The sequence below is a fragment of the Mustelus asterias genome, chromosome 19 (assembly GCF_964213995.1).
Source record: "Mustelus asterias chromosome 19, sMusAst1.hap1.1, whole genome shotgun sequence".
In the NCBI taxonomy this organism is placed as follows: domain Eukaryota; kingdom Metazoa; phylum Chordata; class Chondrichthyes; order Carcharhiniformes; family Triakidae; genus Mustelus; species Mustelus asterias.
The window spans coordinates 83,983,430-83,999,264 of NC_135819.1; the positions used below are offsets into that span (position 1 = coordinate 83,983,430).

Below are 15,835 nucleotides of genomic sequence, written 5' to 3' on the forward strand. Positions count from 1 at the left end.
TATTGCATTGAGTTGAATCCGTCCTGACCCAAATATTCCAATTTTCTCAATAGTGTCGAGGATTTCCGAATTTCTCTAACTCGGTAACAATGGCTAATCTGATTTAGTAAAATCGGTTTCCAACTCGTTTTCCTGTGACATATTTTACAGTCATATTTTTTAATTATTCCCAATCCTCTATGATTTAAGTAACATTGATGATCTCGCGATGTTTTTATTTTGTTTCACTACTCGCTGGATGTTCCCAGGAAAATACTTTTCCGGATATCATGCAGCTTTGGAAAGAAAACTGAAAAGTTTCTTCACTATTGAAAGGGTTAAATTATTGCGCTTTAGGGGGCATTTATTCCAGTTCATTTTTGATTGGGCTGCTTCAGAAACAAAGGATTCATTTGCTTAATGAAGAGTTCAGAAAATTGGAACCAGTAATTATAACTTAAAATGTTCAGCGGACGTAAACGCTGATTCTGATAGTTGAGCGGTTTTGATAATCAAGTGTTGCACAGTTAAGTGTACCATTCTTTAATATGTGCTGCTGTTTTCCACTCTGTCTATTCCCTTTACATAATAATGCAGCATTCTGATGCATATTGAATAATTCCCAATTTTTCCAATTCCATTTTTTGAATTTGTTTGCAATCTTTTTGTTACTATTCTGTTTCAGTGTGGATGTTGAAAAGAATGGTTTATAAGCTCATGTTATTCTAGTTACCACAGTAATCAAGAGAGAGACGAGGCTCAGCAAATTTTGGCTGTTTTACCAAATATTTTGAGTTCAGTTTGCCTTTACTATGTGCTCCTTTGTGAATAGATTTCCCGTCTACACATCCATCTGCTTCAGTCAGCCTTTCATTAACAGCTTTATAATTTAGAAGCATCTATGAGACGTGATCTAGATTGGCATCTTGGGACTGATGGTCAATTGTTGCTCCATTTCCGGGTTGGAAACAAGTTGATGATGGAAGTGTCTCTAACACTACGATCAATTTGGAAAAAGAGAAATGTCGGGGGAATCTTACCAAAAATTCCAGGGAGTTGTTTCCAGCGAGAAAACCATCGTGTTTCTCTGCAGGGAAACCAATTGATTTTCTGTCCAGATCTTACTTCCAGATCAGACACTCTGCGAAAAAAAAGGGGCATGGTTCACACCATCATTTGGGGAGGGGGGATCTCAACACACCGGCAAAACCCCGCTGCTCAGAGATCAGGGCACCATCTTTAAAGGGAATCCCAATCAGAACCTGAGTAAACCTTTCCCCCAGCCCATCACACTCCCCTCCCCACCCCCGACCGAGTGGGCACTTCTCTACCCACCCCACTGATCGTCAGCATCTTCTCCGCCCCCCCCCCCCCCCCCCCCCCCCCCCGTCTGAGCCAACACCCACCTCCACAACCACCTTCACCCACCTCCTCCAATCGCCACCACCGGCATCCCTGCTCCACATCCTGACAGTGTGTCTAGGAACCTGGGATTTATGTATGTAATGAAGGTGACAGGACTTACAGAGAGCATGGTGAACAAACCATATGGAAGCTTGGGCTTCCTACAGAGAGGCAATGGGTGTAAGAGCAGAGCGATTATGCTTCACTTATATGAACTCTGGTTGGACCACATCCAGTTCTGGTCATAACACATTGGGAAGGATGTGAGGGTCATTGAGAGGATGCGGGGAGATTTACCAGAATTTAACCATAAGACCATAAGACCATAAGACATAGGAGCGGAAGTAAGGCCATTCGGCCCATCGAGTCCACTCCACCATTCAATCATGGTTGATTTCAACTCCATTTACCCGCTCTCTCCCCATAGCCCTTAATTCCTCGAGAAATCAAGAATTTATCAATTTCTGTCTTGAAGACGCTCAACGTCTCGGCCTCCACAGCCCTCTGTGGCAATGAATTCCACAGACCCACCACTCTCTGGCTGAAGAAATTTCTCCTCATCTCTGTTCTAAAGTGACTCCCTTTTATTCTAAGGCTGTGCCCCCGCGTCCTAGTCTCCCCTGTTAATGGAAACAACTTCCCTACGTCCATCCTATCTAAGCCGTTCATTATCTTGTAAGTTTCTATCAGATCTCCCCTCAACCTCCTAAACTCCAATGAATATAATCCCACGATCCTCAGACGTTCATCGTATGTCAGGCCTACCATTCCTGGGATCATCCGTGTGAATCTCCGCTGGACCCGCTCCAGTGCCAGTATGTCCTTCCTGAGGTGTGGGGCCCAAAATTGCTCACAGTACTCCAAATGGGGCCTAACCAGTGCTTTATAAAGCCTCAGAAGTACATCCCTGCTTTTGTATTCCAAGCCTCTTGAGATAAATGACAACATTACATTTGCTTTCTTAATTACGGACTCAACCTGCAAGTTTACCTTTAGAGAATCCTGGACTAGGACTCCCAAGTCCCTTTGCACTTTAGCATTATGAATTTTGTCACCGTTTAGAAAATAGTCCATGCCTCTATTCTTTTTTCCAAAGTGTACGACCTCGCACTTGCCCACGTTGAATTTCATCAGCCACTTCTTGGACCACTCTCCTAAACTGTCTAAATCTTTCTGCAGCCTCCCCACCTCCTCAATACTACCTGCCCCTCCACCTATCTTTGTATCATCGGCAAACTTGGCCAGAATGCTCCCAGTCCCGTCATCTAGATCGTTAATATATAAAGAGAACAGCTGTGGCCCCAACACTGAACCCTGCGGGACACCACTTGTCACCGGTTGCCATTCTGAGAAAGAACCTTTTATCCCAACTCTCTGCCTTCTGTCTGACAGCCAATCGTCAATCCATGTTAGTACCTTGCCTCGAATACCATGGGCCCTTATTTTACTCAGCAGTCTCCCGTGAGGCACCTTGTCAAAGGCCTTTTGGAAGTCAAGATAGATAACATCCATTGGCTCTCCTTGGTCTAACCTATTTGTTATCTCTTCAAAGAACTCTAACAGGTTTGTCAGGCACGACCTCCCCTTACTAAATCCATGCTGACTTGTCTTAATCCGACCCTGCACTTCCAAGAATTTAGAAATCTCATCCTTAACGATGGATTCTAGAATTTTGCCAACAACTGAGGTTAGGCTAATTGGCCTATAATTTTCCATCTTTTTTCTTGTTCCCTTCTTGAACAGTGGGGTTACAACAGCGATTTTCCAATCCTCTGGGACTTTCCCTGACTCCAGTGACTTTTGAAAGATCAGGGTCATTGAGAGGTGAGATTTACCAGAATGATTCCAGGGATGGGGGGATTTTTGTTGGGTTGGAGAAATCCTGATTTCTTACACAGCAAGTAGTAATGACCTGAAATTTGCTGCTTACGATGCTGGTGGATGTGGAGACAATGAATGATCTCGAAATGAAAATGGATAGGTATTTGAGAGTGATAAACTCACTGGACTACATGGATAGAATGGGAGAATGGGACTGCTGTACTGTGAGCTGGCATGGAATAGATGGAACAATGGCCTCATTCTCTGTCAAAATGACCCCATGACTGGAATTTTACCAGCCCGCCTGCCACGGGAATCGGAGCAGGTGAGCATGGGAAAGTCTGTTGACATCGGGTGGGATTTAATGGTTTTGGGATGGACGAGGCTGTAATATCCGATTCCTGGCTCTGTGACTCATTCATTCAGCTTCCCCTCAATTTGTTCAGCCTGATACCTGGATGTTCTATGAATAATATGAAATATACTTAGAAGATAATTTAAATTAATGAAGTGTGAATGAAGAGTTTGATTATTATTTGAATTTGATTATAATTAGGTTTATTATAGCTGCCGGGGGCGTTCAACTCATCCTCCCTACGTTAGGCAGCAGAGCACATTAGCTGTTCAGAGATGGTCGTAGTTTTCCAGGGACAGCTGGCTGGGTACCGATGCAGCGTAATTGTGAATTGTGTAATTATAACAGAGATTTATAGACACGAAATAGCATCGCAGAATCAACCACCCTCTTCCACCACCCCCCCACCCATCTTACAGTCCCGCTGCTGTCAATAGGTTTTCCTGTTGTTTGCACCCACTCTTGCCAGGGAACCTGTGGTCGACATTGGCAGGACTGGAAGATCCCACTGGCAGGAAGGGCAGGAAAATCCCGCCCAATGTCTATCCTTGATAAACATTCTCATTGAAATTTCCAGTCGTGTATGATGCGAGGTGGTTACAAAGCGAATGCCGTGTTCAATGTGGTTTGAGATTTGTGTAAGTTCAGGAGTTTTATTAGCAAAATAGCATGCACGTGTCAGCCATTTAATGAGGGTATAATGTACAGTGAACAGTATATCACAGACAGACACAGAGGCTGGGATTTCCCACCCTTATGTTCAGTGAGCAGGAATGGCAGCGTGGATAAAAAATACAACAGGAGTCTCCAAAACGGCATTCACGCCAGCGGAAATCTTCCCGCCGGATTGTCTTCACCCCCAACAATGTTATAACGGGATTCCCACCATGCAATGAAACAAACCCAATGACCGTACACTTCAATATCATTGGTGGGTTTCTCTGCTCTATTACCCCAACCTGAGGGTCCCGCTACCACCCACCACCACTGATGTGACGTTAGGACTGCGGGGTTTACAACAGCCTTTGTAAAACAGGAACTTGATGAATGGTCGGTCTCCCCCTGAGGGCGCAGAGACGAGTACATCTCCCAGGGTAGGTGTGGGGGTTGGTGGTCATGCACAGGCAGTGCCCTCGTACTGATCTGGGATCCGCCCAGTGCAAGGGGGCAGTACGGGGTTGGGCGGTTCAGGATTTGGGTGGCTTCTTTGAGGGATGAAGGCACGGCGGGGGTGTGTCTGTGGGCAGGGTGCCCTGATCTGTTGAAAGCCAAGGTTGCTGGCGGGGTAGGAGGCACTGCCACCAGGATGATTTAGTGGGAGCCGCCTTCAGCATTCTTTCTTCAAGTGTTTACAAATTCAGTGGGAAAAGCCACAGTGCAGGCGATGGGCGAGACAACCATTTCCCACCTGAGGTAGTAGTTTGGAAAAAAACCCAGAAAATTCAGCGCATTGTGTGGAAAGTGAGTGATATGAGCAAATCTAATCTTAACACAAAACTCAGCAATGTGACAAAACTGTGGCACAAAATATATGAACTTGTGCTGATTGAGGGGAAACATCCATCATGATGGAATAAAAACAGAAAGGTTGGAGGCACTCGGCAGGTACGCAGCATCTGTGGAATGAGAAACTGAGATAATGGGGTGAATTTTATGTTCAGAAATCGGGGGTGCTGCCTCCCGCCCCTCACCCCCCCACCCTCCCCACATCCCCACCCTCCCTGTACACCCCATCCCCCCACCCCCAACCTCCCCCCACCCTTCCTGCAATCCCCACCCTCCCCGCACCCTCCCTGCAACCCCCACTCTCCCCGCAACCACCCAACCTCTCTGCACCCTCCACCCTCTGCCACACCCCCACCCTCCCCCTCACCCGCCAACTTCCCCACACACCCCACCCTCCCTGCACCCCCCACCCTCTCCGCACCCCCCACGCTCCCCACACCCCTCACCCTCCACCCTTCCCGTACCCCGCACCCTCCCCTGCAACACACATCCTCTCCGTGCATCCCATGCTCCCCATGCCCTCCCTGTACCCCCCACCCTCACCCCCTCTCCTCACCTGGCCACTCCCCCAGGCCTGTATAAAATCTCACCTGACGTCACGACATCATCGCTCTGGTCGGGGAGAACAGAGAATTCCGGGGGGGTGGGGGGGGCATCGATCTTGGCATCCAGCCACCATTTGTTTAAAACTAACTCAAAGTTATTTCCCTTGTTAACAACCCAATCCTTCACAATCTCATGTTGCTCTCTGAACTTCTCAGACGTTGGTGCTAAACATTTTTGTGTGCCTTTTACACAATCTAAAATGAGATAGCTTAAATAGGTAGTGAGTGCGAGAGGGAGCGAGTGCGAGAGGGAGCGAGTGCGAGAGGTAGCGAGTGCGAGAGGGAGCGAGTGCGAGAGGGAGCGAGTGCGAGAGGGAGCGAGTGCGAGAGGGAGCGAGTGCGAGAGGGAGCGAGTGCGAGAGGGAGCGAGTGCGAGAGGGAGCGAGTGCGAGAGGGAGCGAGTGCGAGAGGGAGCGAGTGCGAGAGGGAGCGAGTGCGAGAGGTAGGAATTCAAATTGAATCCAATTCAAGGTCCCCTCAGGAAAGACAAACAAGATCCGAGCTGACAAGATGAAGCATTGTCCCCCATCTTGGGCTTCATCCGATGCCTGATCTTTGCCAAAAGGCTGAGAAGCGATGATTTAGGACCCGATTTTACCATTTTCATTCTTAGTGCTGAATCTGGGCGGAATTCAGATCCGAGTTGGAAACCGGTTCTCAGGTGCCCCCATTCACACTCAGCCTGAAAAAAAATCACGGGTTTGAATCGCGCTGTGGGCGGGGCTTATTGTGCCCGAAACGCTGCAGCTCCGATCGGGGCCTTCAACTGCGCATGCGCAGTGAGAAAAAGATTTGAAAAACACTCCCCTGTCACATCGCGCCCGGGACGCAAAAAGCAGATAAAGCGGCCCGGGGGCTAAAAGCGGGAGCGATGGACCCCACAGACATCGCCCCACACCCACAACATAACTGTCCCCCTTATCCACCCCCACCCCTCCACCCCCCCACCCACCCCCCACACCCCTGCTCCCCAGAGCGATCACAACCCTCTGCCCCTCTTCCCCTCCAAAGATCGCCCGCAGAGTGGCAGCGGTCTCCCCTGCCCCCCCCCCCCACCCCACCCACCAAAGATCCATCTGGCCTCCCTCCTCTCTCCTCCTCCCCCCCCCCCCCACTCCCCCCCCCCCCCCCCCCCCCCCCCCCACCGTCTCCCCACCAGGGAGCGATTGGGCCTCCTCCTGCCCTCCCACCAGAGAATGTCCGGGCCTCCATCTTCCCCCCCAGCAGAGAATGATCTGGCCTCAACACCGCCCCCCCCCCCCCCCCCCCCCCCCACCACCGCCCCCACCCCCACCCCGGCCACCCCACCACCGATCTGAGTCAGAGAGCCGTTGGAAGCTCTGATCTTACCTCTTCAGAAGCTCGAGCGCCCGAAACAGACCTTTGCCGAGCAGGTCTGTTTCACGCCCAATCTGGACGGGCGAACGCGATGGTAAAGGGGGAAATGCTGGTAAAGTTGGGCGGGCAGTTCATTAATTCAATTTAAATACATGCAAATGCATTTAAATCGCTGTTGCGCCCGTTTCGGGTGTGAATCGGATCACGGCCATTTTCAGGCCTTGGTAAAGTTGGCATCTGCGCGGATCGCGCTAATCGCTTCACGCCCGACTTTACCAAGTTTTCGGTGCCTGAAAACGGGCGTGACGCAATGGTAAAATCGGGCCCTAAATGTTCCGACTAGACTGAGAGAACAATGCCAGAAATGCAATGAAATGCCACGTAAGAGGGTTTGAGTGGATGTTTGCAATGCCACTTTTAATTGCAATTAACACTAAAATATCACCATTGTCTATTCCTCACACCCCTCCAAACATCCTCCTCCAGTTTCATGGTTACATTGTTAACGGTGTAATTATCACTGTAAATTACATGTAAATTGCATTTTCCGAAACGGAAATTGTTTTGTTTCCCGAGGTTTGGAAAGATTGGAGTTGAGTGGGAAGATTAAAGTCCCTGGAATTTTTCTGTCAACTTATTCCTTTTTCCAGTTTTCTATTCAATTTTAAATCTTAAAAATAATAAGTGTCCACTGCAAAACATTTCTAAAATCTGCAACCATGGCCTATTAATGCAAAATTCAGATTTCCTGCTAACAATGAAACATGGAAGTGACAAATAAATTCCATCAAATTCTCTCCTGCAGTATAGGTTCTAAATGAAGAGTATCAAGAATGATAGACAGTATCTCTCTTTACCGATGTTTGTGACACTCGGGAGGAATCGAAGGGCCAAGGATGTGTTTTCTGTTTTTTATTAGCTGCTGTGTGATTTTCGAATGCTGGATGAAATAATTCCTAGTCTGTGCAGAATGCAATTTAGCTAAAAAAATGGTATAAAATTCAAGAAACCTCAGCAGACAGGGAGACCATTCAACCCATTCTTTGCTGAGCACCTTCGGTCTGTGCTCAATCAAGACCCTGACCTTCCGGTTACTTGATGTGGAGATGCCGACGTTGGACTGGGGTGAACACAGTAAGAAGTCTCACAACACCAGGTTAAAGTCCAACAGGTTTATTTGGTAGCAAATACCATAAGCTTTCGGAGCACTGCTCCTTCATCAGATGGAGTGGAAATCTGCTCTCAAACAGTGCAAACAGACAGAATCAAGTTGCAGAATACTGATTAGAATGCGAATCCTACAGCCAGCCAGGTCTTAAATGTACAGACAATGTGGGTGGAGGGAACATTAAACACAGATTAAAGAGATGTGTATTGTCTCCAGACAGAACAGCTAGTGAAATTCTGCAAGTCCAGGAGGCAAGCTGTGGGGGTTACTGATAATGTGACATAAATCCAACATCCTGGTTTAGGCCGTCCTCATGTGTGCGGAGAAGCTACGGCATCTCCTCCGGAGCCTTCAACATGTCATTGATGAAGACGAACATCTCGCCAAGGCCATCCCCACACCCCCACTTCTTGCCTTCAAACAACCACGCAACCTCAAACAGACCATTGTCCGCAGCAAACTACCCAGCCTTCAGGAGAACAGTGACCACGACACCACACAATCCTGCCACAGCAACCTCTGCAAGACGTGCCGGATCATCGACACGGATGCCATCATCTCACGTGAGAACACCATCTACCAGGTACACGGTACCTACTCTTGCAACTCAGCCAACGTTGTCTACCTGATACGCTGCAGGAAAGGATGTCCCGAGGCATGGTACATTGGGGAAACCATGCAGACGCTACGACAACGGATGAATTAACACCGCTCGACAATCACCAGGCAAGACAGTTCTCTTCCTGTGGGGGAGCACTTCAGCAGTCACGGGCATTCAGCCTTGGATCTTCAGGTAAGCGTTCTCCAAGGCGGCCTTCACAACACATGACAGCGCAGAGTCGCTGAGCAGAAACTGATAGCCATGTTCCGCACACATGAGGACGGCTGGCTGTAGGATTCGCATTCTAATCAGTATTCTGCAACTTGATTCTGTCTGTTTGCACTCTTTGAGAGCAGATTTCCACTCCATCTGACGAAGGAGCAGTGCTCCGAAAGCTTATGGTATTTGCTACCAAATAAACCTATTGGACTTTAACCTGGTGTTGTGAGACTTCTTACTTCTTCCTGTCGCTGCCATTTTAACACACGATCCTGCTCCCATGCCCACATGTCTGTCCTTGGCCTGCTGCAATGTTCCAGTGAAGCTCAACGCAAACTGGAGGAACAGCATCTCATCTTCCGGCTGGGCACTTTACAGCCTTCCGGTCTCAACATCAAATTCAACAACTTCGGGTGATTTACTCGACCCCATCTCGACCCTCTTTGTTTTCATTCTATTTTATTTAATTTTTTTCTGTTCTCTACCTTTTATTTCTTTATTGTCTTTCTTCATATCTCCCCCTCACTCTTTCCTTCCCCCTACTTCATCCCTCTTCCCTTACCTTTTCTCCCCCCACTCCGCACTGACCCTTTTCTACATTCTACCTCTGTCCCACTCCCCCCCTACCCCCCAACATCTCCATCTGTCACAGCTTACAGCTTCTCTGCCATTTGACCATTCACCCTCTTTATTCTCTCTGTGGACAGCTATTAGCTGGTTTCCCTGGTTTCTATGACAATGACTCATCTTTCATTCCCTCCCCCTGCAGTATAAATATCTCCCACTTTCTCTGCCTTTTAGCTTTGACAAAGGGTCATCTGGATTCAAAACGTCAGCTCTTTTCTCTCCTTACAGATGCTGCCAGACCTGCTGAGATTTTCCAGCATTTTCTCTTTTGGTTCCATTCTTTCTGTGTGAGGTTCAGCTCTACAACAGAACAATGCAGTCGAATCCAATTTACCACTCGCCGTTACAACTTCTCCAGATATAGTTCTCTCTAAAGCATTTCATTTTTAGCTTCAAAAGCCAGGAGACCTGTTACATTCCAGGTCTGGGTAACTTCTCACAAAACCAGGCTTCTTTGTTCCTGTCTCTTTATGCTTTTAGCATCAATCCTAAAATTTATGCTGTTTTTTCATTGGTCAATAAAACAGCAAAAATAATTCTTCACATCAGAACCTCTCTCAAACTTTCAAAGTTTGAACATTTGATTTTTGTTTAAATTCCAATGAATTAGGTTTTTGTTTTTCAAACCTTGAGGATAATTCTATCCTCACAGCTCAGGCATCATTTATGTGAATCTGTCGCTGAGGTTTACTAAGGAGGGCTACGTCTTGATATCAGGACCATGTGCACATTCTGAGCCTGCAGAGACACATGGCAGGACCATGGTGGTGATTGTCCCATTGGCGGCCTCTCACTGTCAACTGGGCTCACTGTCCAATTAAAGATCACGGGCTGACCCGATCAGAGGCCAGCAGCTCTGTAGCTTCGGAGGTTCCACTGAGAGAGGTGGCCTCGGCAGAGAGAGAACAAGTGGTCTCTCTGTTTGAGGTGCCTCTGTAGGTGTGGCAGAGAGTTGTAGTTTTTTGCCTGGGCCAAGGAGGCATGCCCCAGCGATTAGAGGGGTAACCCCTCCATGGGTCACATGGTGCTGCGGGACAGGCCCTTGATTCTGGGGCATTCCCTTGCTCATCTCTTCACAGAAACCACGCCCTTGTAATTGACAATCTTCCCACATGGCAGAGGGGCAGGTCCACCACTAACAAGGTGCCAGCAGTCCCAGGGAGATGATCTTCAATTTGGCGTTTAATTGGCTCGGTTGGCCGTTCACCTCTGGCAGCTGAGTCACTGCCATTCCCGCCTTAATGGTTGGACAGCAGACTGCAGTGAATACAGCTCCTTACATTTCAAAGCCGTACACCTGGAGTTTTGAATTTGAGAAAATGGAAATGATGGTGAATCTGTCTTAGCTGCACTTGGAGCGCTGGAGCAATTTTAGACACCCCGTTATTCTACTCAAAGTCATTCTGTTCCTGCAGTTCACTGCAAATTTTAATATTTAGATTAAGTACACATTGTCTGCCCTGTTCTCCAAAATCTCCACTGAGCTGATTGCCTGCTCAATTCCCTCAATCTGTTCTCCTCCAGCCTCTTACACCCTGTATCGCAATCTGCCGTGTCTGAATTTTGTGTTGTTCTACCATCCCACCTCCCATCCCATGGCCATGAGCTCTGCTCCGGAACATTGAGGAGGGAAGATGAATGTTTTGATTGGAAAGCCCTGGATCACATCGCTAACTAACCTTGGTCATCACAGAATATCCATTTAGTCCTCACTTAAACAAATAGGTTTTGAAATTCTACATCAGCCACATTTACTGCATTTCCTTCCTTTAAACCTTTAATAATTTCCTTGAGGAGGTTGATTAGTCGTGAGTGCGTATTGACTGCTTCTGATTAGCCCACACTTTACAAAGTGACTGAGGGAGTTATCATAAATATAAGTCTTGCTTTTTTGATAGATTTATTTTCCTACAAAAGGGGAGGACTTTCCCTTTACTTCACATCTTTCATGATTTCAGGATATCCTGAAGCACATTGCAGTTGAAGAAAGTATATTGGAAGTGTAGTCATTGGTGCAATATGCAGAGTATGGAGAGTTTGTGCACAGCAAGCTCCCAGAACAGCAATACAAAGAACAGCAATACGATGTTTGACTGGGTGATCAGTGTTTAGTAATGTTGGTTGAAGGATAAATATTGGCAGAACATGTGGAAAACACCATACTCTTCTTGAAAGAGTGCTTTCCAATCTTTTACATCAAACTGAGAGGACAGACGTGGTTTTGTCCTTCAAGGCAGCTTTGTTTTACCAGTATTAATATGTTGGCCATTTAAATCACTAACCTGTGTTATTTTTCATCAAACTTTGTTCATTTTCTTCAGCTATGCAAATGTGTTCTATACCTTGTCTAATAAAAAGCCACTGAAATGATACGGCACGGTAGCACAGTGGTTAGCACTGCTGCTTCACAGCTCCAGGGACCTGGGTTTGATTCCCGGCTTGGGTCACTGTCTGTGTGGAGTTTGCACATTCTCCTTGTGTCTGCGTGGGTTTCCTCCGGGTGCTCCAGTTTCCTCCCACAGTCCAAAGATGTGCGGGTTAGGTTGATTGGCCATGCTAAAATTGCCCCTTAGTGTCCTGGGATGCGTAGGTTAGAGGGATTAGTGGGTAAATTATGTAGGGATGTGGGGGTAGGGCCTGGGTGGGATTGTGGTTGGTGCAGACTCGATGGGCCGAATGGCCTCTTTCTGTACTGTAGGGTTTCTATGATTTCTATGATTGTCCATCCTGTTACTGGAAGGAACACATGAGGAAATGTAGAATTGATAGCACTGGGGCTTCCATTAATTGTACATTGCAAGCTGTACGTAAAAGCGTCACCACAACAAAGAGCTTCCATTTATTTTACCTTCATTAAAAGTTACTGTCCACGTGTGGTGATGGTCCCTTTAAGGGCATCACAGACCATGTGACTCTGACTCTGCTGTGTTGTCCCTCAAGCGACTGTCCCTTTAAGGGCAACTCACCACGTTAAAATGCTAAGTGATTAATTACATTTGACATTACTTTGTTACAAAAAGAGATTTTTATTGGCAGTGCACTCGGAGAATTGGTTTCACTTACTAAGGAAAGATGTTCAAAATTGTTGATGCGATTAAGTCTCCAGAAATCTATTGAGCTGGAATTATTGCCATCTGAATAAATCAATGTTTCCTCTCCAATGACATTAAAGAATCGCTATTATTAAAATCCTGCAATATAATTACGTCCAACATCAGCTGGTGAATTCTAAAATCCCCTCACTGTGCTATTTATAAAATTGTGGATTAATTTATATCGATATTTTGAATAACATTGTTTTGCAATCACTTTATCTTCCAGAAGGATGGACTTTTCTGCTTCCATTTACAACCCTGTGCTCAGATCTGCAATAGATCTTCTTGTAGACATGATGGAAACTCTAATTAGTCGACAGTGAATGATCCAACAGACTGAATTCTAGAATAGGGGATAGAGAGCTCATTAAAACGCAGGATAGAAATGAGTGCTATAATGAGTTCACATCTCCCATTCCTTCGTGGAGCTGGCTGAGTCATTCACAGTAACCATCATTGAACAAGGTTCAGGGTGAGGCATTCTCAAATGTAGCGCTTTCCAAAATACACAGCACAGTCTCATCTGGCACGTGTACAAGAGGAATTCATTTTCCATTCATGAAATAAAGCTGTTACACATGCAGGTGCCTGCAACACTGCAGACCTTTTGACAGCAGTTGTATTAACTAGAGCAGAAGTGGTTAGAATGGGACAGGGGCAGGCAGTTCTGGAGAGCTGACCTCAGTGAGAATAGTACTGATGGCAAATGGAGAGTGTGCTTTCTCAGAGAGGAAGTGGTGGTCGCATCTTCATTAAATCCAGTGATTTCAGTGGTGTCATGGAAGAGAAGGTTGTCTGTTGAGATAATCAGTATGACGAAACTCCTTACAATTTGAGGGAATTCCTTGGAAAGCATTGCGTTCCTGGAATCTTATTCAAAATAAATATTATTTTCTATTAATCAAGATTTTGCAACAGTTCCTCTGTCCAATATATGTGTTAAAACCTTACCCAATTTCTTTGCAAAGACTGAACTACCCCAAAATTATCTTTCCTTTTTCTTTAAAATGTTACTTTGTATTTTGAACCTTTTCACCGACTGTTGGATCCATCCAAATGTAAACACATTTATAAAAACTGGGTTAATAATTTCATTAACAGAAGTTAGACTTTATCCTCAGGGAGATTCTGCTCTTGCTCTTTTACGCTGAGATTTTATTGAATGTTTTGATTGTAAATGTGCCAAACTAGAATTAGTGATATAAATTCAACCAACATGGACCTTAGATTTTAGTCGTTATATAATTAAGGAAAGACAGAATGAACACATTGAACATTATTGTCTGAGCAGAGAAAGACATCCTGAATGTGGGCAACACAGTGGCTAGCACTGCTGCCTCACAACGTCCGGGAAATCGGTTCAATTCCAACCTTGGGTGACTGTCCGTGCGGAGTTTGCACGTTCTCCCCATATATGCATGGGTTTCCTCCAGGTGCTGCAGAGGGTTTCCTCCCACTGTCCAAAGATGTGTGGGTTAGGTGGATTGGCCATGCTAAGTTGTCCTTTAGTGTTGCAAGATATGTAGGTTAGGGGGATTAGTGGGGTAAATACATGGGATTACGGGGTAAGCCTGGCTATGAGTTGGTGCAGACTCAATGGGCCAAATGACCTTCTTCTGCACTGTAAGGATTCTGTGATTGATTCATTCTTGTTACTCAAAAGTATTAATGGATAGGGGACAAAGGCAAGTATATAGTTTCTTACCAGTCATGATCTCATTGAATGATGGCAGAGACTCAAGGGGAAAAACGTAACTCCGTTATTTTGAATGATGTGATGGTGTTAAGCATTCATGTGTTAATACCCGATAGTTTTTGCAAATCCGACATACGTGTTCCAATCAGACATGTTTGTAGATTGCTTCACAATTTACAGAGACTAGGCTGTCATATCAATCTGCAAACTCCTTTCCCTGCAGTTAGAGGAAATAAACAGCTGTATGTATGCCATAGACAGGTCCATGAATTAATGCTGCAACCTTGAAAAACGCAGTAACATTATCCTGTTCAGTAAAATCATTTAAAAAGCCATTATGAGCTTTATAATTGTCTCATTAATCTTGGTGTTAAATTATGATAAAGAGGTTGAATTATTTGCTTTCGTGAGGGTCGAGAGTTGTATTAATCATCATATATCTTTATGCAAACAGGAACATGTATTCAAACTCGAAACATCGCATTTTGAGAATGGAAGAGGGAAAAGCCCATATGACCCAAAGCTGCTGACCACTTCCATTCTGATTGGTGAGTAAACTTGGAGTTTGACAGGAATTCACCCAATTCATTGCTGATGTTCCACCAACCTGGTTACATAACGCTCTATTAAATGCTTGTACATATTCATTGCAAGCATGACCGCTCTCAAACAGAAATCAAACCATCCAAATAATGAGTTCTCTGTTTTCAATCCCAACAAGCCTCACGCTTTTCAATCTCTCCCAAATGAAAGTTTGTGACGAGATCAATATAATCCGATTTGTGTCACATCCCCTGAGGCAGCCGCATTGAACCAGTCAAATCTGTCAATTCACATTATCTGAAGCTACTACAATTGTTTCAAACTGTGTTTCACCAATCATGTGTGACTTTTGCCAAAAACTATGCAAAAAATTAGTACTTGTTTGGAGTTTGGTTATATCCAACATGATAAGAAGTGGAAGGTCAGGCACGGAGAATCAGTGGTGTTGACAAGGAACTCTTGCAATAATGCAGCAGAACCATTGAGGTAGAATCTTCCAGTCCTTCCTCCCGACGTGCAACATGAGGACTGGAGAGCCTTTTTATTTCAATTATAATGGAGAGAAAGTCCCATAGCACCAAGAGAACATCTTGGAAGAACATCTCCAGAGGCCAGGGCAGCCAGTCAAAAAAACCAGCACTCCTCTCCAGAGCAGCTCTTCACCCCTGCCAGTTTAAATAACTCTTAAGAGAATTATCCAGCTATCTAACAGAAGGATACTGAGTCAGAATGACCTTACCGACAGCAGACAACTACCGAAGAACTCCAAAACTTCCAAACGCTATCAAACACTATATACTGATTGTATATTTTCTTTGAGAGTGACAAAAATTCTGTTATTACTGTTTTGGTAATGATGTTCCTTGTATTATTTGAAC

The 15,835-nt window shown here is 45.7% G+C and overlaps 1 protein-coding gene across 1 annotated transcript in view; it reads left to right on the top strand.

Moving 5' to 3' along the window:
- sema3ab (sema domain, immunoglobulin domain (Ig), short basic domain, secreted, (semaphorin) 3Ab) overlaps window positions 1–15,835 on the top strand; it is a 446,670-nt gene that overhangs the window by 322,488 nt on the left and 108,347 nt on the right. Inside the window, exon 6 of the mRNA XM_078236002.1 lies at window positions 14,869–14,962. Within this exon, the coding sequence (XP_078092128.1) occupies window positions 14,869–14,962 (94 nt within the window). The remainder of the gene's footprint in view (window positions 1–14,868; window positions 14,963–15,835) is intronic.